Source organism: Rhinopithecus bieti, unplaced genomic scaffold, assembly GCF_001698545.2.
Source record: "Rhinopithecus bieti isolate Rb0 unplaced genomic scaffold, ASM169854v2 scaffold_1017, whole genome shotgun sequence".
Taxonomy (NCBI): Eukaryota; Metazoa; Chordata; class Mammalia; order Primates; family Cercopithecidae; genus Rhinopithecus; species Rhinopithecus bieti.
The window spans coordinates 7,927,909-7,950,680 of NW_016803657.1; the positions used below are offsets into that span (position 1 = coordinate 7,927,909).

The window sequence follows — 22,772 nt, forward strand, 5'->3', positions numbered from 1 at the left end:
GAAACACCACTGCAAACCTAGTAGAATTCCTAAAATCAAAAACATTGACAACACCAGCTGCTGGGGAGGCGGCAAAGCAGAGGAGCTCTCATGCCTTCCTGCTGAGACTGCAGAATGGTGCGGCCGCCACAGAAGGCTGCTTGGCAGTTCCTTATGAAGACACACAGAGTTTTACTGTACCATCCACCAATCATGTTCTTAGGTATTTAGCCAAGTGTGCTGAACCCTGATGTCCACAAAAATCTATATATGAGTGTTCCTAGCAGCTTTATTCATAATTGTCAAACATTGGAAACAACTAAGATGCCTTTCTAGAGGTAAACAGATGAACTACAGTGCATCCAAACAATGGAATACGACTCAGCACTGAAAGGAAATGAGCAATCAAGCCATGAAAAGACATGGAGGAAACTTAAATGAATATTAGTACCAGAGGAACCTTAAATGAATATTAGTAAGCAAAGGAAGCCAGTCTTTAAGGGCTGCATACTGTATGAGTCAGACTCTCTGACATTCTGGAAAAGGCAACACTATGGAGATAGTAAAACGATCAGTGGTTTCCAAGGGTGAGGGGGAAGGAGGGATGGGTAGGTGGGGCTCAGAGGATTTTCAGGGCAGTGGATCAACTCTGTATGACACTATGATGGTGGGTACTTGTCATTACACATTTGTGATGACTCATAGAATGTCCAACATCAGGAGTGAACCCTAATGGAAACTATGGAAGCTGGTTAATAATGATCTATCAATATTTGTTCATCGATTATAAAAATGCACCACACTAATGCACGATGTTCATTCCAGGAAAAACAGTGGAGGTATGGGTGCTTAGGAGATACCTGGAAACTCTGTGCTTTCTGCAGATTTTTTTTCTCAAAAAGTAAAACTGCTCTAAAAGTAAAGTCTGTGAAAAAGAAATACTGTTGCACCCTCAGAGGAGATGCGAGAAGACGTGCTAAATGCTAACATGAGACTCCGACTCACACCATCCGGTCTGCGCCTGCGGCTCCTCACTGAGCTTCAGATAACGTTTCTCGACCTAATCAAGACCTCTAGTCTCAGAAATGGTTCTGGTTTCTCCCTCTCCTTTTATTTGCTCAAAACTCCAAATCTTTGCTTTGCCACCTCTGAAAATGACTAAAAATGTTACCAGATGCCATTGGAAACTCAGAGGTGTTCAGTATTTTATTGAGCATATACTAGATATTCAACGTGGCTTTACAAATTATAAAAAGACACACACATACATACACATACACAAATAAAAGGCAGTATTTTTAAACACAAAGGTAAAGCATTAAACAAAGAGAAATATCTTCAGTAATTTATTAACTAACATCTGCTTCAACCTAAAATTTCGTATATACCCATAATTTAACTTCCTACGCATTTTGCTTGTAACACATTGCTATTTCAAAAATTGGAAGTAATGGTTTTAAAGTATTTTAGCGTTCATGAGAAAACATAATGATTGAAAACGCTTAACATTTAAAAAAATTATTGAGCCAATAAAATCTCTCTTCCCGAAGAAGTATTTTTAAGAAAGTTTTCTCATGTTTTTGTTTTAAATATTGACTTATAAAATTAAAGTATCCTTCTTTTTTTCTGATGCAAAGTCATACCAAAACAGAAAAACAAACTTATTTCCAAGTTTCCAAACAAAAGAGAAAAAATGCCTTTTAGTTGAGACTAATCTTGGAAAATTTATTTCCCAAGTTAACTTCAAAGAGTTATGAGCTGTAAAAACACGAGGTTAGAGAACGCTTCATGGTCGGGATTTAATTATAAATAAAGATGGTGGGTCTGTCTCCTATTTTCTGTATATCGTCCTGTCTTTTTTTATAGTGTCTTCCAAACAGTTTGCCAAATACTGCTGTGCATTTCGAGGATGATGGAATGTGCCACCCACTCTACACTTTGCAAAGTCTAACTCTGCATTAGAAGTGCTATAATAGGCCGGGCACAGTGGCTCACGCCTGTAATCCCAGCACTTTGGGAGGCTGAGACGGGCGGATTATGAGGTCAAGAGATCAAGACCATCTTGGCTAACACAAAAATACAAAATACTCTACTCTCTACTAAATGCTACTAAAAATGCAAAAAATTAGCCGGGTGTGGTGGCAGGTGCCTGTAGTCTCAGCTACTCGGGAGGCTGAGGCAGGAGAATCGCTTGAACCCAGGAGGCAGAGGTTGCGGGGAGCTGAGATCATACCACTGCACTCCAGCCTGGGCAACAGAGCAAGACTCCATCTCAAAAAAAAAAAAAAAAACCCTCCAAAAAAAAAAAAAAAAAAAAAAAAAAAGAAGAAGAAGAAGAAGAAAAAAGTGCTACAATATCCATAATAAAGCCTGAAAATTCGTCTGAGGCTTTTTTGCTCAGCTAAAAATTTTAGTTCTGAAAGTACATTAAATCCGCATACATACAAGTTAAAGATAAATAACCTACTGCAAGAAATTGTCATAAAGTCTGAACTATTATATTGCACATGCAGTGTACATGATTAGACAGTGCCCTAGAATCATGTACTGTATGGAGACTTGTGCAGTGGTGTATAAACACACACAGGCATTCAGAGGGGGCATAAAAATAGGATAGAATTATTTTTTCTAGGATAAATAATAATTATTCTTTCAAGAGAAACCTCCCTGCTGGCCAAGGTGGTAGACGCATTGCTGTAGCTTCATAAAAGACTTGGATTTTTTCTTAGTTCACTTCAACTGTACTTGGATGGCTCCCATAAAATAGTAAAAAAGAATCACCAATCAAAATAACTATTTTATATAAAATATATGTGACCATGAAAACAAAAGATAAATTTGGGGAAATTCTCAATTCATTTTCAGTCAATATTTGACACACCGGGAGAAATTTCACTCCAGTTCACAATGGAAACTTGTGTCAAGGACAGGCGAGAATCCCCCAGACCTCTTTCACTAGTATCCCTTTTCTTCACTAGACGTCACAAGCATTCCTATTGTAAAGTGGCTTTTCACTGGGAAGATAGTTGGGACATTAGGTGATTGCAGAAAGAAGGGTGATGGCGTTGGTGGTGCCATCGATAGACTTGAGGACAGAGGAGGGGGAAATTTCAGCTCCATGCTGAGCCTTTTATTGATAGGCTTTGTTTTCAATGTGAGAAATTCAAATCCAAGCCACACTGATAGAAATAATTCTATCCTGCTTGTTATGGATTCAAAATTTGTGAACGGAAGTCTTAACTCTGAATGTGACCATATTTGGAGATAAAGCCTTCAGGAAGTTAATTAAGGATAAATGAGGTCATCATAAGAGTGGGGCCCTGATCCAGCATCATTGGTGTCCCTGCAGGAAGATGGAGAGACCTAAGGAGCACACTGAGAGAAGACTACAGAGGGAAGACCGCAGAGGGAAGACCACATGGAGGCCGGTCAGAGAAAGAGCCCTCACCAGGCCAGCCCTGCCAGCACCTCGAGCCTGGACTTCCAGCCCCCAGAACAGTGATAGGATCCATTTCTGCTGCTCAAACCACCAGAATGTGCTACTTGTTACAGCAGCCCTAGCTGATTAATACACTCTATTCACACTTGATTTTTAAAGAAAGCCCAAGAAATTTCCTTAAATGAAGATTCGCTAAAGGAACTGCATTTATTTACAGGCAGAGTTGTCAGCTAAAATGCAAATACCACGTTCAATCTGAATTTCAGATAAGGAATAACTTTCAGTAACCAACATCTGCTGCAAACTTTATACCTTTTAAAATAGCATTGCCTTTTATTCTTCCCCATTCAGAGATGCTGTTGATGTTACTTTTACCAGCTTTACTAGCTTAAAAAAAAACATGTTCAAGGTCAAAGGAGAAAATTATCCAGTGAGATTAACCCCAAACCCTACCCTCCAGGTCTGGGTTAACCTTATATCAGTGGAATGCATCAGAGTACATTTCTTGCACAGCAGTGAGACCCGCTGCCTTAGGGGTAGTGAGCCCTGTGTCACCCTGAGTGGCAGCGGCTGCCCGTCATCAGCCTCCCGTCATGGGCTTGAGACTGGCTCACAAAGGGGGACTCAGGTGAGGCACTAGTTCCTCAGACATGGCACCAAAAGCATAGCCACAAAAGAAAAGATAGGTAAACCGGGCTTTACCAAAATTAAAAACACTGTGTTTCGAGTATGACAGAATGTGTCATCCACTACACTTTACAAAGTCTAACTCTGCATTAGAAGTGCTACAATATCCATAATAAAGCCTGAAACTTCCTTTGAGGCTTTCTAGCTTAGCTAAAAATTTTACCTCTGAAAATACATTAAATCCACATACATACAAGTTGAAGACAAATAACCTGTTGCAAGGATTTATCATAAAGTCTGAACTGTTATATTTCATAGTTTCTGATTATGATATTTCATAATCACTGTCATGTTTCATAGGCGGTATACATGATTAGACAGTGCCCTAGAATCACATACTATACGGAGACTTGGGCAGTGGTGTATAAACACACACAGACATGCAGAGGGGGTGCAAAGAACAGGCACTGCTCTTCGAAGAACCCCACCAAGAGAGTGAAAGGACAGCTCAGAGTGGAAGAAAATATGTGTGTATCATAAATCTGGTAAGGACTTGTATCTAGAATACATAATGGAGTCTAATACTCAAATGCCTTCAAGAAACTTCATGTTTTGTCTTATACATAATTATGGGAAAAATTAAAGTAGGTACAAAACCTTATTGATAATAGTTACCATGTGTCACGGTGATCTGTACATTTTAAGATAAAACAATTGACCTAGAAGCTGCTTAAATTGCACCTCCAAGACCCCACCCACCCCAGAGGTTCTACTCTGGGGTTTGCTTTAACCATGACTAGAGGTGAGATGAGGCAGATGAGCAGCTGCCCCTGCCCCGTGCAGGCCTATGAAGCTCCTGAGATGCAGAGCTCTGACTGCTCCACAGAGCATGCCTCCGGTTGGGAGGAGTCTTACCTGGTGCTGGCGTGTGCTGCTGTAACAAAAGTGCCGTGGGCTCGACGGCTTATAAACAGGCATTCATTTTTCACAGTTCTAGAGGTCAGAAGCTCAAGATCAAGGTTCTGGCAGATTCAGGGTCTGCTGGGGACCCATTTCCTGGTTCACGGATGGCGCCTTCTCGGTTGAGCTCATGTGGCAGGAGGGGCAAGGGTCTCCCAGGCCTCTTTTCATAAGGCACTAATCCCATTGCCCTCACAACCTCATCACCTTCCAAAGGCCCCACCCCCTAACATCATCACCCTGGGGGTGAGGATTTCAACACAGGAATTTGGGGACATACATACATTTAGACCATAGCAAGGAGACGGGAAACAAACACATGATATTTTAGCAAAAAGACAGTTTGTGTGTGTGTGTGTGTGTGTGTGTGTGTGTGTATGACTGTGTATCTATGTACCTGCGTGTAAATATACATACACACAAATACATATAAACTTTATATACATACACAGGTACACATATACACACATATACACATACACATATATAAACTTTATATACATACACACATATGTATACACACACACATAAAACTTAAACACATACATAGATAAATCGATATTGTGTATGAATGCACGTGTGTGTTTAAGCTCAGGAATGTTGTAAAATGAAAAGTGAACAAGTGATCCGTGTGAGTTAAACACAGGATCCACCCCATGTAGAGAGATCGCGATTAACACTTGCTTTTTCCTAAAATGACAGCACAGGCTGAGTCTGTGGCGGATGTGGCAGAGGTGCCCAGTTGCTTCCCGAGCCGCCCCCTTCCTTGGCACAGACGGAATTATGGCAGGCACATAGCGAGTCTCCACTCCCAGCCCCCTTTCTGGGGGGTGTGCCTACGTGACGGTGTTTGTTCCAGTGAGATGGAGATGAACAGTGAGATGGAGGGAACAGGGTTGGTTTGATTCTGAGCTGGAGCTTTCAGGAGAAAGATTCTGCCTCCTCCTGATGATCTATCCCCTCCTGAAACTGTCACCCATGAAAACACGGCCAGGAGGGAACCAGATCCCTGCGTGATCACATGGAAAACAGCTCCACGGGCAATACTGTCCCAGGGCAGGACCATCACATGATGAAACACTGCACTTCTGACTTGCTGAGCCTCTGAAATGTGGGTGCATTTCTTTCCACAGTTTAAGCTGCCTTATCTGATAAACCCAGATGCGTAATTCAGAAACACACCCTCTAACGATAAACAAGGCAAACTGAAGCGTCAGGCAGGTCATCTGGATCCTCGCCTACTGTTTGGGTGAACATTTGCAGTTTTTCATATGCAAACAGGGAAAACAATATCATCTCCTCATCCCCAAAGTGAGGATGGCATGAAAATGACACCTCCTCCAAGAATGCAGTGAGAGTCTCGTGTCTCAGGGCCAGAAAACACCTCCTCCGAGAATGCAGTGAGAGCCTCGTGTCTCAGGGCCAGAAAGGTGGGCACAGAGGACGCATTCTTCTTCAGTTATTGAAAGAGTTTTAAAAAATAAATATTACTTTCAAGACTGTTTGTCAGTGAATATAACTCTTACATCACTGAAACATTCTGTGTTTTGATGCAGATGCAACATATAACTGAAGAACATGTTTTCCAGTGCGTTTGAAATGACTTCTTTGCCCTTTCATCTGAAACACAATAGCCCGACGTATTCTGGCATTGGTTACTAATGCAACTTTCAGGCAGAAGCAGAGAGATACATGTCTGTGCCAGACTTTATCTGAGACACGAATGTAGGATGCAGGTACATAAAAGGGGAAAGATGATAAATATGAAGTAACAGAGGTAAGGAAAAGGGTTGCCTCTATTAAAAACATAAAGCTGTCTTTTTAGGGAAAAATAATGATGAAGTACATGTGTGGTTAGACACATATACATGTGCACACTCATGCACCACGTCATTCCTGGGGAATGAATAAAATTCCTTAGCAAATGCATTAACATTTTTTAAACTCTCAGTGCAATCATTGCCTTGATTGTAACTATAGTAATGCCTTGTGCTTGGCAAACAAGTCCTCATCAATCAGCACTTGATAAGGGTGACTACGGAGAAAGATTAGTTCATTAATTGTACGAACTTTGTCCTTTCTCAAAGGAGGATGGACTGGTAAAAATATTTGGGGGGCTGGTAAAATTCTTTACTAGTCACCCAACATAAATCGTTGATTGCTCACAGCTAGGGAGAGCGTTGCTGTTGATAGAACAAGATGCAGTTGGAGGAGACGCCATTGGTGGGTGCTCCTTGACTGGTAGGCGAGAGCTGGCAGGAATTCTCATCTTAGTGTGACCTGACCACATGAGTCATTTCCCAAAGGGTCATATTATTCATGGGCCATATGAATTATCTGTGGGTCTTTAAGCTAACTGATGGGAAGACCGTGGAAACGGAATCACAGTGAAATCTCTTCTACTATGTTTTTTTTTTTTTTTTTTTGAGACAGAGTCTCACTCTGTCGCGCAGACTAGAGTGCAATGGTGCAATCTCAGCTCACTGCAACCTCTGCCTATGAGGTTCAAGCGATTCTCCTGTCTCAGCCTCTTGAGTATCTGGAATTATAGGTACCCGCCACCATGCCCAGCTAATTTTTGTATTTTCAGTAGAGACGGGGTTTCACCATGTTGATGAGGCTGGTCTCAAACTCCTGACCTCAGGTGATCCACCCACCTTGGTCTCCCAAAGTTCTGGGATTACAAGCATGAGACACCACACACCTGGCCCTAAGTTACTATTCTTAAGTGTGAACAGCAAAAAGAGATATTTCACTCGGTTTATGCTTCAAGCCAAATCTGTAATCACAAGACACAAATTTCTTAGCAACAGGTGCAAATGTACTTCATCATTATTTTCCCTAAAAAGACAGCTTTATGTTTTTAATAGAGGCAACCCTTTTCCTGCCTGGTGGAGGATCACTGGGAGCAGGAGCATTCACAGGTGTGTGCCACTGGGCCCCTCCCACACTGTCAGCCTCAGAGATGCCCCGGAGGCCAGCAGCTCTGGAAATCAGTGTGCCTGTCAATCTGCGGGTTGTGGGAGGAGGCTGGAAATCACAGCTCTGGGCTAAACCCTGGCCTCGGCCACTTAGAGATTTTGAAAAATGAACTTACCTATGAGACAAGCAGCTCCTAGTTCATAGGGCTAGTCTAAGAATCGGCTTCTGTGATGCATTAGAACACACAGTGCTTTGCCTGGTGCCCCCTGAGCATCATATGGGGCCAGTATCAGACCTCCTTAGTTCAAGGAGGACTTGAATGTCATTTAGATTTAGAAAACGAAGTCAGGCAAATACCCCTCCTTCCAAGGCGAGAGCTCAAGGCCTGTGTGTACACGTGCTGGTGTGTGTTTCCAAACCGCTGCGATAGGGTTTGCTTTTATTACTGTTTTCTGTACTTATGTTGAAAAGCTTCATTCTGATTACTTAACCACAGTGTGATTGAATATTGAAATCTGAAAATCGAATATGATTGAAATTAAAACCTTCTTTTATAATTATGAGAATTGGATACATTCAGTTATGCATATTTTGGTAAGTTAATTAATGTTTTTAAACAACACACTTTTACAGTCTACACTTATGAGGTGGTACTTGCTTTAATTTAGTATTTTAATCTCTTCAAATGACCAAAAATTAATAACTTATGAATCTAATTGCTATCTTGATGTTTGTGTAATGTCATATTTGAAAACAGAATAAACAGGAAAACTTAGAAATAAAAAAAGAAAATATAATTTGTATCATTTTCCCGTAGGGAACGCATTTTAGCATGATTTAAAGCAGAATCAAAAGATAATTATCTTTTGGCACTAATTTGAATATGTGCGCTAAAACAAAAATTATCATCCCTAAATAAAGCAGAAGTATTTCCACTGAGGGGCTCCGTGAACTGCAGGGCGTCCTGGACATCAAGGACTCTTCCTGGACATTGAACAGAACTGCTTTTAATGGTTTAGGGAGGAAGGCATTTTTCTCCCAAGCAGGAGGAGGAATTTCACAGATGACAAAACTGGAGGCCTCTATGTTCTCTCCAGCTCACAAGCAAACCTAACACAACAGATGAAAAGGCCGCAAGGTCCTGGGGGCTCGGCCTGGAGCAAACTCCTGGGAACCCAAGGCGCATTTTGGGGGGTTCAAACAGCCCTGGGCTTTTGGGAGAGCGTTGGAGGAGGCAGGAAACAGTCGCTTCCAGCGCCCGCGTGGGATGTGAAATAAAGGAGATGAAGCATCAGTGCCCGGGGCCCGCACAGTCTGCGAGGCCACGAGGATCAGCTTCCCGCGTGGGGAGGTACAGGGGCCGCAAGGTGGGCTGCTGGGGCCGGAGGGTGCAGAGCCGGACTCGCCTTAAAAACTAATCATCCCGAGGCCTCTCCTGCACCCCACGTCAGGCTTCAAAGATGCTGGAAGAAAGGAGCCCGCAGCTTCAAGTGGTTCCCGAGCGTGGGCGGGGAGAGAGTCCTGTGGGCAGCCCCACCCCAGCCGGGAGAGGCCACGGACGCCCTCGGAGCTGGGACCCCCACCCAAGTCCCTCCTTCCCTCCCGCGCAGCCGCGGACCCCCGGCAACACTTCAGCACCCCGGTGCAGGGAGGGGAAGGCCTGGACTTGGAGGGGGGTCCCCAGCAACAGTGGAGACGACGCCTTGGGCTGAGACCTGCATGGCCCAAGGCCCCAGTCCTGTCTGGCCCCCACCACGGCGAGGAGGGAGGCTCAGAGGCCCTTAACTTCAGAGTCCACCTCGTCCACACGATGCCCCCAGCGGCGTCTGGACCCGACCCAGCCAGCAGCCGCCCACCCTGCTGGTATGGGGCTGCCGGGTGCTGCCTCAGGCTTAGGAGGACCGCGCAGGACACAGGGGCTCAGGGCAGAGAGGGGTCAACAGAGATGGGTGCTCAGGGCGGAGAGGGTCAAGCTCGAGAGGCCTCTGCCCTTCCTTTAAAGCGAAGGTGTGTCCGGGGCGGCCACTCCCTGCTGCAGGCTGCTGGGGGACTTTGCCCATCGGAATCCAATCTGGCCTAGGTCTGAAGGAATTCGGCCTGAGCTGCAGATCCCAATTTGGTTCAAACCCCGCAAGAGGCATGATTTAGGTTCCACAGCGCATGCTATGAGTGGGACCTCCTAACAGGCGGCCCTGCACTCCATGCATCCATCCCAAATCCCATGGGGAACAGGGTGCTGGCAGAGAGAGAAGGAGCTCCCTGGGCTGGCTGAGCCAGCACCCAGACTCTCTCTACCCAGCCACCTGTGTAGGTGACGGGAAGGTAAGGGCTTCCCTGCTTGGCCCCTGGTGGGAAGCTTGGTGGGGTGGGAGCTGCATGCTGACACAGCTCTTCCGTCTTCCTCATCACCCTGCTTCGCAACCAGCCAACCCCAGGACCCCAGGTCACAGGACCCCAGATATTTGACGGGTGGAGACAAGAGTGTGTGAATTTCTCTGTGCGTTGAACCGCTTTTGCAATATGTGTTTTTTTTTACTCTCTAACATGAAGTAGCCTTTAACCACTTGGTCTCATCCCGGCTAATGATTGCAGGCCCTGTGGTGGCATGTTTCCAAAGAAGGAAAGTCCGACCTGAAGAAGAGGCCGAGAGGAGCCGGGAGCTGGGCCCAGGGAAGCCCTGAGCTGAGCTTGCAGGCCAGCGCTGTGCAGACACCGGTAACAGCCAGGCCCACTTGGCAAAATCCATTTCCCCTCTTTATCAGGCACTGCTTCAGCTTTCGTTTTCAGTGATGTAAAGGCCCATTCAAAAATGCCAGAGAGAACTCGTGCCCGAGGGAGCACACGCCCCATGGTGAGAGGGACCCCAGCAGCAGATGCCCCCGGCATCTTGGGCAAAGTAAGACCCATTTCAGAACCAAATGAGGTCCCCAAAACAGAATGTAGATGGGCAGCCGACCTGTCTCCCCGCGTGACAAAGCCCTGTGGCAGCATGGCTCTGTCAGGATTTGAGCACACGATGTTAAGGAAAGCAGCCAAATTCACCTTGCCAGTGGGCCACCAACACCGAATTGCCTTTAACTGCCAGCTCCGAGGACTGTGTGTGGTCCCACGTCTGGCCTTGTGTGCTGATCATCAGGAAAGGTCTTCCAGGACATGCAGTCCCAGAACGGCCTGTGCAGGCCTGAGATGGGGGGCCTCCATGCCCCTCCTCTGCACCCCCACCCCTTCCAGGGCAGGCTGCCCAGGAGCCCAGGAGCCCAGCAGAATGCTTCTAACTTCCTAAGTACAAAAAAGTTTCTACAGAAGCTTCACAGAAGCTTCCTGAGCTCCTGCACCTATTTCTTACTTCTTTCATGGTCTCTTCAGTGCTCTGCATAATAGTAGGATACCTTAAGGGGTTAATTGGTGGAAATCAAGACAAGTTTTTCAGCATGACGTTAAGAAATCTACACAGAGTAAGTATAACATGATGGGGCTTATCTGGTCCCCTGTCTTGTGGGAGACTATGGCACCTGAAAGCAACGTGATGGCAGCCTCACTCTGCCTGAAAGACGCAGAGACCTGGTGGGGAAGGGGCGCCACACACAGCACACACAGTTCAAACGCGAGTTTTAACCTACTCGTCCCATGGAACAATCTTCCTACCAAAATGTGAAAAACGCTGATTCCTCATGGGGAACGGGCACCGCACACAGTTCAAATGTGAGTTTTAATCCACTGGTCCCATTGAATAATTCCTACCAAAATGTGAAAAATGCTGATACGTGGTGGGGAACGGGCGATGCACACAGCACACGCAGTTCAAACGTGAGTTTTAACCGACTCATCCCACTGAATAATTGTCCTACCAAAATGTGAGACAGCTGGCCTTCCACACATTCTCTGTCTTCCCATTATTTCTGAACGCTCATTCCCTTGGGTCCTGTCACTACGGCACATGGTGGCAAATGTGTCTCCTCGCCCCAGAGACAGAGCCCTTCCTGGCTTTGACGTGCCACGATCATATGCTTTTTTTGTCTAGAGGAGATGTGTTTTATTATGAATGGGTTATGGAACCCTAAGCACCTCGGTGTTTGTAATTCATGAAGAGTGTTTGTTATTTTGTGAAGATGTTAGTAGCTGGCTCAAGTAAGAAAAAGTTGCAGTCTCCTCTTCAATATTTTAGATTGGTTTTAAAAGATATCAGGCAGAAATCTAGAGAGGACTTAATATGCCAGTAGGGAAGAGTACTAATTCGATTTACATTTGTTTAAATCTTACATAATTAAAAGACTGTATCTTACAAAATGTCTTATCTGATAAAATCTTGTAACTAGTTTGTGTATCTTCTATGAAAAGAGTAATAAAACAAAGATTATTTGAGACAGTAAAAGAATTAACACAATTTTATATTGATGGGAGAAATGAAGTAATGCACTTTTAAGTAACAGGCAACTTCAGATTTTACTCATCTATTTAATGTATATTGATTCACATGATGAAAGTGATGATTTTCTTACCAAATGAGCCAAGAGAATGTTTGACTTATATATTTATTAAATTTAAATCAATATAAGTCTAATAGGCAACCTCTAGGGGTGCATAGATTCTCTCTTTTCCAGTTATTTATCAATTTGGTTATTTTGTTTGTTTCATTCAGCTTGTTTTAAAAAGAGTAATGATGCTACAATAGGGCCCGTGGAACATATGCTGGTACAACTCTTTATTAATTTAATACATATTTATTGTGTGGCTACTATGTGCGAATTTTCAAGTGCCATCACTCAGCACCTGCAGAGCATCTCGGAGGGCAGTGAGGGGCCACCCTTGGTGGGCTCTCTGCTGGAGCCTAGGGTGAGCAACAGGCTGGTGGCGGGGGAGGGGGGGAGGTTCTTTGCCAATCTAAATCCAATCTGGCCTGGGTATGAAGGAATTCTGCCTGAGCTACAGATCCCAGTTGGATTCAAACCCCACAGGAGGCATGATTTTATTGTGTAGCTACCATGTGCAAATTTTCAGAGTAGAAGTCTTTTATTTTCCTTTGTAAGAATAGTCCCTTTTAAGAAAACTACTATCATTATATGCTCCAAAGCATATGTGACCACATCTTCCTAGTGTACACATAGGCATTTAGATGCATGGCAACCATATTCTCTGTCTGTGGTAACAAAAGTCACATTACATTATTTTCATACAAATTCATGGGGAAAATATACTACTTTTAGCTGATATAAAGAAACAAGAGAGAAACAAAAAGCAATGCATTTTCAGTTTGGCCTTTTTTTATAAAAGAACATGAAAAAGTACTGACAAGCTAGGCAAATGTTTTAAAATACCCAAATTATTGTCAAAATTATTTACATTTTCTCAAATGTGTCTACATGTACGAAAGATGATTATAAGTAAAAGTATATTTTAAAAGTAAAAATTAAGTATAAATGACACTCTTCTGATATTTGAAATGTCAAAAACAGTGGTCACTATATATATCCTATGATTGCTTGTCATTTCATTGTTAAAACTTAATAAATTAAATATTATTTTTAATGTCCTAAAATACCAACTAGGTGTTTCTTCAGCCCCTCAGAAAGAACGTGTAGCTGGAAAACTGGTATTAAACACAGAGTCCAGTAGCTTCATGCCCTGTGCCTGTAAGTCAACTCAATGCCATCTTTCGTGCTCCACTCATCTCGGCTGACTTAAATCAAATTATAGTGTGGGGTAACTTCTGTAAACTGGAATTTCCTAAAACATTATTTTCAGTCCCACTAAATACCAAAAGCCTGCTCAGTTTTTACTGGCTAATTATAATTGGCAGGTCAGTTGAAGTCTTGGAAATCTGCAAGTGGCAAGTGAGAGGTGAGACACAGAAATGTTCTTCTTCCACAAGCTTACATGGAGCTTAATCTGCCAAAGCCTGAAATGGTTACATTGGCTTAAAAAAAATGTATATCTCCTAGCCTGGCACAGTGGCTCAAGCCTATAATCTCAGCACTTTGGGAGACTGAGGCAGGCAGATCACTTGAGGCCAGGAGTTTGAGACCAGCCTGGCCAACATGGTTAAACCCCGCCTCTACTAGAAATACAAAAATTAGCCAGGCGTGGTGGTGGGTGCCTGTAGTCTCAGCTACTCAGGAGGCTGAGACAGGAGAATTGCTTGAACCCAGGAGGTGGAGGTTGCAGTGAGCCAAGATTGCACTGCTGTACTCCAGCCTGGGTGACAGAACAAGACTTCCTCTCAACATAAATAAAATAAAATAAAATAAAATAAAATAAAATAAAATAATGTATATTTCCAGCAAAATCATTTACAAGAATTTTACATTTGTTTTTCAAATTAAGTTTAGGTGCTAACATATTTATTCTCCAATGGTTTTCAAGATCTACCAGTGTATTAGTCCATTTTCATCCTGCTATAAAGAACTCCTCAAGACTGGGCAATTTATAAAGGAAAGAGGTTTAATGGACTCACAGTTCAGCATGGCTGGGGAGGCCTCAGGAAACTGACAATCACGCAGAAGGTGAAGGGGAAGCAAGACACCTTCATCACAAGTCAGCAGGAAGAAGAAGTGCCCAGCGAAGGGGTTAGAGCCCCTTATAAAACCATCAGATCTCGTGAGAACTCACTCACTATCATGAGAACAGCAAGGGGGAAACCGCCCTCATGACTCAATTATCTTCACCTGGTCTCTCCATTGGCAGGTGCAGAGTATGGGGATTACAATTCAAAATAAGATTTGGGTGGGGACACAATGCCCAACCATATCAACCAGTAAACCTGAAACATACGGTGTTTTAATTAATCTCTCATATACAAATTGGTATGAAACAGAAATAAATCAAATAAAATAGCTTTTTAAAGTGGGGTGACAAAATTGAACAAAACCCAGTGTCAAAAGTGCATGAGACATGTAAAGGGATTAGTATCTCCACACAATAGGAAAAACTCATCTATAACAAGCATTTCTGAGAAAAAATGTTATAAATAGGTGTTAAATGTTTCTGCCATGTGTGCCTGTAGATGGTGGGGGGCCTTTGGGGTGTGCCCTTCCTCATCTCAGCCCAGAAGGGTAAAGTAACAAGAAGATGCCACACAGCTAAGACTCTGGGCTGGAGGCAGTGATTTAAGAGTATCATGGGGCAGAAATCACACACTGGACCTGTGCCAGCTCATTTGGCATTGCACCACGCGAGCTTTACAGGTGAAAATCAGTGGACAGGCCCACCAGAGACCCACCATTGGGGTTCTGAGGTGGCTGCTGGCTTAAGGGGACTCAGGCACTTCCCTCAAGGGTCCTTTTTAGGTTGGGTCTATAAGAGGCATAGGAGGGTGAAGAGAGAATTGAACCACTCTTAGTATCCTGAACTTTAATAAACCTTTTGATTTCTTTTGTAAGCAGAAGACTATATGGATGCATAACCACAGATAAAGTTTTAATGCATAAGCAGGCTCTGTGAATGTTTGCAATTTTTTTCACCCAAAGCTGATCGTAGAAAATTCAAGCTGTTACTAACGCTGTATTTCCTCAGCAGCTGAACTACGTTAAACCTACACAGCTGAACTACGTTAAACCTACACAGCTGAACTACGTTAAACCTACACAGCTGCTTCCCTTCAGTAAGAATCTGTGAAACCCTCATTTGAAAAGGCAATGAGACACACACATGCAATCAACTGAGAGCCTAAATGAAAATTACAGAACAAACCCTTTTCCATGAAAACAGTCAAAATCATTAACCGAAGACGAAGCGACCCGTTACTGGTCTTCCAAATGTCAAAACAGTCAGCTCTAAAAGGTGAACGTTCTCTCAAACACTGTTTTAGAGCAAACAAAATGCACACAATTTGGAGGATTTTAAACTAAATTACCAAAGTCTTTTAACATCTCTGAAATCAGGCCAGAAGCAAATTTATAATTATTTACTTATTAACAAACATCTCCAACTTATACCTAAAGCTATAGTTTGTTTGCCCTCTACAGAGAAATCTGTTAAAGACTTTAGAAAATTTAATTTTCAAATGCCAAATGTTAAAATATATGATGGTGATCAAATAATCGGAATTATTTTCATGACTGAGTAACCAGGTGAAAATATTTACAGCCGACCCTGGAACCACAGGTTTCTGACGTCATGGGTCCACCGCTACAAGGATGTTTCCTTTGCCTCTGCCACTCTGAGACAGCAGGGCCAGCCCCTCCTCTTCTTCCTCCTCCTCAGCCCACTCATGGTGAAGACGATGAGGAGGACGAAGACCTTTATGATGATCCACTTCCACGTAACCAATAGTAAATATATTTTCTGTTCCTTATGATTTTTAATAACATTTTCTCTATTTTTGTAAGAATACAATATATAATACATATAACATATGACATATGTGTTAACTAACTGTGTTATTGGTAAGGCTGCCAGTCTACAATAGGCTATTATTTTGGGGGGAGTTGAAAGTTATCCTCAGATGTTTGTGCCAGGTCTGCACCCCTCACCCCCGTGCCAGGTCTGCACCCCTCACCCCCGTGTTGTTCAAGGGTCAACTGTACAAAACACTTAACTCCAAAAAATCCATCATTTTCTACATCTATTAAATCCCTCCTTACAAAGTGATACCAGGCAGCGTCTTACCTGAATTCTTATTGGTTTTGTTCTGCCGACTTTTAACCTGTTCAGTCCAAAGGGTAGGGTAACGTGATGCAATATCTATGAACCAAAATGAAATGATAAGCATTTTTAATTCATCATGAACGCACAATGTTCCTTAGTTACATAGTGCAGCAAGCAGTCCGAAAGCCAAAATAAATCAATATAACACACATTGTACATTTGTCAAGAAATAGTTACAATGATTATATGCATGAGACAAAAGGAAATCATAACATACGTTTAAAATATTTTTGGCATTCTTCTCTTTATCCAAAAGTATAGTTAAAAGCTCTTTGGGTCTAGAAAGAATTCACTTTAAAAGAATCAGATTTTAGAAAAATACCCAAATGTACAAGAAGATATCCTTGTGTAGTTAAAATGGCTATTCACACAACATACAATGTTTTCACTCAGTTGAAAGACTCAATACAAAATGCAATATGTGAAATATAACTTTTGCCTGAAACTTTTCAGGAACACCCCTTTTGTAGTAATCTTGTTTAACAAGTAAAATTGAATGGGCCGGGCGTGGTGGCTCACACCTGTAATCCCAGCACTTTGGGAGACTGAGGCGGGTGGATCACCTGAGGTCAGGTGTTCAAGACCAGCCTGGTCAACATGGTGAAACCCCATTTCTACTAATAATACAAAAAAAAAATTAGCCAGGCATGGTGGCAGGTGTCTGTAGTCCCAGCTACAACTGAGGCTGAGGCAGGAGAATCGCTTGAGCCTGGGAGATGGAGGTTGCAACGAGCTGAGATCACATCATTGCACTCCAGCAGCCTGGGCAACAAGAGCAAAACTCCGTCTCAAAAAAAAAAAAAAAGGAATATAGTGCAGGTCACTGTTAGTGCATGAGAGCACAGACCCTGAAGAAGACGTCTGGGTCTGAATGCCACTTGCCATTTACACCCAGATGGACTTGGGTCAATTGCCACAGGGCTCTCATCTGCGGAAGGGCATTCAGAAGGCCCAGGACTAACGGCGGCAGAGCCCACATTGTGTAGCACGCAGGGCCATGCAGCATTAGTTACCATTATTATTATTATTATTATTATTTGCAAAGCATAATGCAGTCCTACACTTCAATGTTTTGTTCATTTATACTGTGTATTCCTTACACTTTGCCTTTTAACCCTGGTCCCCTTTGACCTGGTAATTTTTTATACGTTAGTAAATACCTAAGACAATGTATTAAAGGTAAAAACAGGAAATCTATCCTTGTTATGACCACTTGTAAAGATGTGAAATGTAAACAGGTAAAATGGCCATACATTTTATATTATCCAAACTGTAAAATTTCAACTTAGAAATGTGTATTTAACGAAACCCTCATGAGAATGCGACATGGCAATATCGGAAAACCCCTCGCTCCAAAGACATCAGGAAAAACAGTGGGTGCCCTCATAAGGCTGGACACGGCCACACGCAGTCCGTTTCTGCTTGGGAGTTTGTTCTCTTATCCCTGTCTAACGTCATGATGTTTAGATACACATTTACCCAGTGAAATTATTTCTACAGCCAAGCAATTCACATTCCCAGCATCTCACAGTTACTTCACGGGTGTGTGGTTAGGAAATGTTTACTATGCCATCCATTGTCATTTCGTCATTAAGTATATTCCTCGTGCTATGGGCTGGATGTGTGGGATGCCATCCATTGTCATTTCATCATTAACTAGATTCCTTGTGCTGTACGCTGGATGTGTGGACTTGTCCATCCCACATAACTGCAGCTTTGCAGCCTGTGACCTCATCTCTCTATTTTCTCCATCCTCCCCTACCCTTGGTGACAACCTTTCGGCTTGCTGTTTCCTTCTTCTCACTGTTGGGGTTTTGTTTGTTTGTTTGTTTGTTAATAGATTCCACATATAAGTGAGATCATGTGGTCATTTCTGTGTCCGGCATGTTACACTCCTTACTGAATGGAGCTCTAACAAGATGACTCGCCCCACTTCCCAGCTCCACGCCATCCCTCGAGCTCCTCCCCAACCCAAACTGTGCGATCCCTGCCCCCGGCTCACCTTCTTCATCTCCTTGAGGCTGAGTCTCCAACGCCGGAGCCGCGGCATCATCTGAATTCAGAACGGAAAAGATTTGCAAGGAGACTACAATTATGAGAGTAAGTTAAGTAAGTGTGCATGCAGGTGGATGCTGAGGACTTGCACTCAGTCCCCACAGATCAACCATAACGCAACCCCACACAGACCCGACCGGATGCTGCCTGAGGCATCCACGCCCACTCTCCAGTCAGCTGCTATTTAAAATGCTCCAGGCTAGACACTGACCTAACTTCCAAGTGGAAAACATCCCATCAGTTCTAAACTCTCAGAGCCAATCACAGGCCATAGGGCAGATGAGGAAGGAATCAAAATAATTAGAGTAAAGAAAGTCTAGCCCTGGGAAAGAGAAGTCATAAATTCGGGCCACCGGAGGTTACAGAAGAGGGCTTAGCAGGGACTGGGGTGGGGTTGAGCAGAGCCATGTCCCCTTAACACGCCCTGTTTTCCCCAAGAGAAAGGCAAGGGTTGGAGAATTCTGGACGCCCTTCTACACCTCTGGCCCGCCCTCTCTCCACTGCTGCCCTGGAATAATCTAAGCGAGGATCTGAGGGGCGCATGGGGTGGAGGGGACAGGGCGAAAGTTATCAGAGAATGGAGGAAAGGGCAGGCTGGGGTGTCACAGGCCCCTGCACCACTCATGGACTCGCATTTTCCAAGTGGAGAATCTGTATTTAATTAATTGACACACACGTTGGGTTCCCTGGTAAAGTAAGAGGTTTTAAAAGGCTCAGAGACCTGGCAGGATGGCAGGCCCGTGAGCCAGGAGTCCTCCTCCAGACACTCAGGGCCCCACCCGGGAAGCAATCACAGGGCACTGTGGTGCTCTCAGGATCATCCTTTTTATTTTTATTTTTTTTCACTGAAGCTTGCTTATATCGTTTTGTTAAATAGTAACTTTTGGACTGAAATACAGGAAAAAGTGGCAAAGATGAGGTCTAGCCACAAGACTTATGTAGGTAACTAAGTCATGAACTTCCCAGTGGTCTAAAGAATAAAATTTGTCATAAGAATTTATTTTAGGGGGAAAATCAAAACAGATTTTCAAAAAATTTTAACATTGAGCAATCTCTCGAAAACAGTTTGCTAGCTATCAAAATACTGACAAAAATGCAACATCAGTTATTTGAAATATCCAAGTCTAACATTGATAATAACAATAAACTAGGAATATTTTGTGGTTGAATATTTTACAATCTTCTTCCAAGAAAATAAAACAAATGGGAAACATATTTTAAACACAAGAACATACAAAAAGTCTTAAAATAACATATTTGAAATTTTTTGGAATGAGGGACAATCAAATACATTATTACTGTTGTGTGTTTTTGCTGAGGCCTCACCAAGTCACCACTCTGAGGCCACCAGCCCATTCCCCAGTCACTGGGGCTAGGCCAGTCTGAAAGCTCAGTCTGAATGGCAAGCAGGGAGGGCAGGTGTGGCCTGGGGACAGGGTGACTAACAGGCCCACTGTCCATCCTCCTCTCAGCCCTGATTCTGGGCACCAGAGGCTGCCCTGTCCACGCTTCCCCCTCAGCACGGTCATCATAGGTCCTACTCCATGCCCCCGTCCCTCACAGACGGGGTGGCTCTGTCCCAACAGAACAAGGCCATTGGTGGCTGCTGAAGTCAGCCTTAAAGAAATAAAACAAAAATCTCGAAGAGCTGTGCAGTTTTTATTTTCCCTCTATCAGAGTCTGTGAAGTGTCTCGTCTTATTTGTGTCTGGAAACCAGCTCTGTTGCTTAATCCAGGTATCTCCTCTGCGTATTCAGGCCTAAAGTGGGGGGCGTGTTCTTTCCTTAACTCACTTTCATGCCCATGTACTAATTCCTCTAGATTTTGTTTACAGTGGGTACAATAAATATCATAATAAATAGGATTAGGAAATGGCCTCTGAAAGAAGATGATCCTTCCGTCTCCTCCTCCCTTTCCACATTTGATTAATTTTTCCAGTCATGAGATTGTCCCTTCCTTTCTCTACAAATGTCGATATGCCCACCCCATTATCTTCTTGACTCAATTCACGCAGCTCACTATTGCTCTATGCAACTTTACCCCTTCCTTTCCAACCATAAACCCTCTCCCAACCCAGTGTCCCCATTATGCCTGTCATCATTTTTCGGCTGGAAAATGAGCTATCTTCCTTGACTGTGAGGTTTCTTCTGTCCCAGCTCACACCTGTTACATATTTCCCCTTCCAGGAAGCTGCTCCTGCCTCATTCTTGGCAGGCACCCTCTGGACAGCCTGACATTTACTCTCATGCCAGCTTGTCCCTCCAACATGTCTGTGTCTTAGTAATACAGAACTCTTTTTGCAAAGGATCTTCTAGGGCAGGGACGGGCCTCACCAGTCTCCACACATGCGGAACGGACTGGTGGAATAAAACTCCCAATTTTTTTTTTTGTTGAGACAGAGTCTCACTCTGTCGCCCAGGCTAGAGTGCAGTGGCGCCATCTCGGCTCACTGCAACTTCCATCTCCTGGGCTCAAGCAATTCTCCTGCCTCTGCCTCCTGAGTACCTGGGATTACAGGCATGTGCCACCATGCCTGGCTAATTTTTGTATTTTTAGTAGAGATGGTGTTTCACCATGTTGGCCAGGCTGGTCTCGAACTCCTGACCTCAGGTGATCTGCCTGCCTTGGCCTGGTCTGTCTTTGTATTATTTTTGTTCATTACTGGTTCAGTACACTGTCATCTTGAAAACAACCTCTGACTTTAAAGGCTGATGTAAAAGAAAAGCAGAAATGTGTCCTGGTACTGAAGGGTGTTGGCCGAGGCAAGGGCAGAGAAGAGGATGGAGACTTTCCCAGGGGAGTCATGGTGGGCACGTGACAGACCCCAAAACAGGACCCGCAGGCTGTGATATGATGCTTAAGTTTAAGGGTTTTGTTCGGCTCTTGTTTGCACCAGTCTCAAAGGCAGTGATTGCTGTAGGTAGAAAAAATGGTTCCTCCTCCTCCTTGTAGGGAGGAGTCGAGGCTTCTTGATCAGGGTCCTCAATAACTGCAATGGTTTAGAATCCCACAGGGAGCCAAAACACTGAGCCTCAGCCCTCTCCACAGTCACAGACTGGGAGGCTCCAGGGGGTCCTAACAGTGTCTGCTGATGGTCCTGAAACAAGCCACAGAGCACAGGCCCAACACCAGTGATCCCAGCAGAGCACAGACCCAACGGAGCTGGTGATCGTAAGAGTGAATGGCATTTGCTGAATGAATAAAGAAGCAAGAAACTGGCTCGGCTCTTATCATTGTCACTAGTGGATGTTTAAACTTTAACTTGAGAAGTTATTTCACAGGATAGGTTAAATTAGATGTTGTATATTATCACACACATTTATTCTAAGATAGTTACCTGTTTTTCCTGTGCCTTCGCGTTGCGGTAACTTTTCATTGATGGAACCTAAAAGAGGAAATTAAGGAGTGGAGTGAAATGAAATTATTTTGGACTCTTAAATGGTCATCACAAATTAAGTTACGCACACGTTTTTGCTCCATTTTGATTAATTTGCAGTGCTTTGGCATGTTCTACTTAAATTCTGCAAGCTGTCTAGTACCCTGAGGGGACACTGTCACCTAAACTCGCAGACCCGGGACTCAGCAACAAAAGATTAGTTTCTACTTCAGGTGCTAAGGGGTTGCACATGTATAGAAGACCTCAAAACCCAATATATTACAGTCTCTTCACCTGAAAAATGTCATCATAACCATAACATACATACCCATGTTGGGGTACTGAAGTGAATTAGGTAAAAAAGGAAACGTTTTTAAAATCCTAAGACATTACACAACCAAAGATAACTAAAAACCCTGATTTCGGCTTGATTCTGATTTACAGAGGAGAATGGTGAGGAACTACCTTTTGCTAGACTATTGAAAATCTACTAAGTAATGTGCGACCAAGTTTGAATGTTTATATGATGCTGAAAGGTGTATATTACAAATAGAAGTATAGTTCTTTCTCTTCCCACAGATTGACGCCGCTATACGGATCCACTTCCCCCTCATCATTAGTATACCTACTCGAGAAATAAAAACAGTTCTTCTCAGAGTTTGCTGGCAGTTGAATATTCTGTTCAGAATTAAGTTGGAATTCCCATAGCCATAGACACGCCCAGTAAAACTCCTCAGCAGAAACATTTTTTTTTTTTTTTTTTTTTTTTTT

General features: G+C 43.4%; 1 protein-coding gene across 1 annotated transcript in view; it reads right to left on the reverse strand.

The window, feature by feature from the left end:
* Window positions 1-13,725: 13,725 nt before the first annotated feature.
* Window positions 13,726-22,772, reverse strand: part of LOC108542414 (SPARC-related modular calcium-binding protein 2) — a 108,775-nt gene continuing 99,728 nt past the window's right edge. The window contains exons 5-8 of the mRNA XM_017892417.1: window positions 21,963-22,010; window positions 18,573-18,623; window positions 16,532-16,606; window positions 13,726-13,745 (exon numbers count right to left, since the gene is read on the reverse strand). Coding sequence (XP_017747906.1) covers window positions 13,726-13,745; window positions 16,532-16,606; window positions 18,573-18,623; window positions 21,963-22,010 — 194 coding nt within the window. The remainder of the gene's footprint in view (window positions 13,746-16,531; window positions 16,607-18,572; window positions 18,624-21,962; window positions 22,011-22,772) is intronic.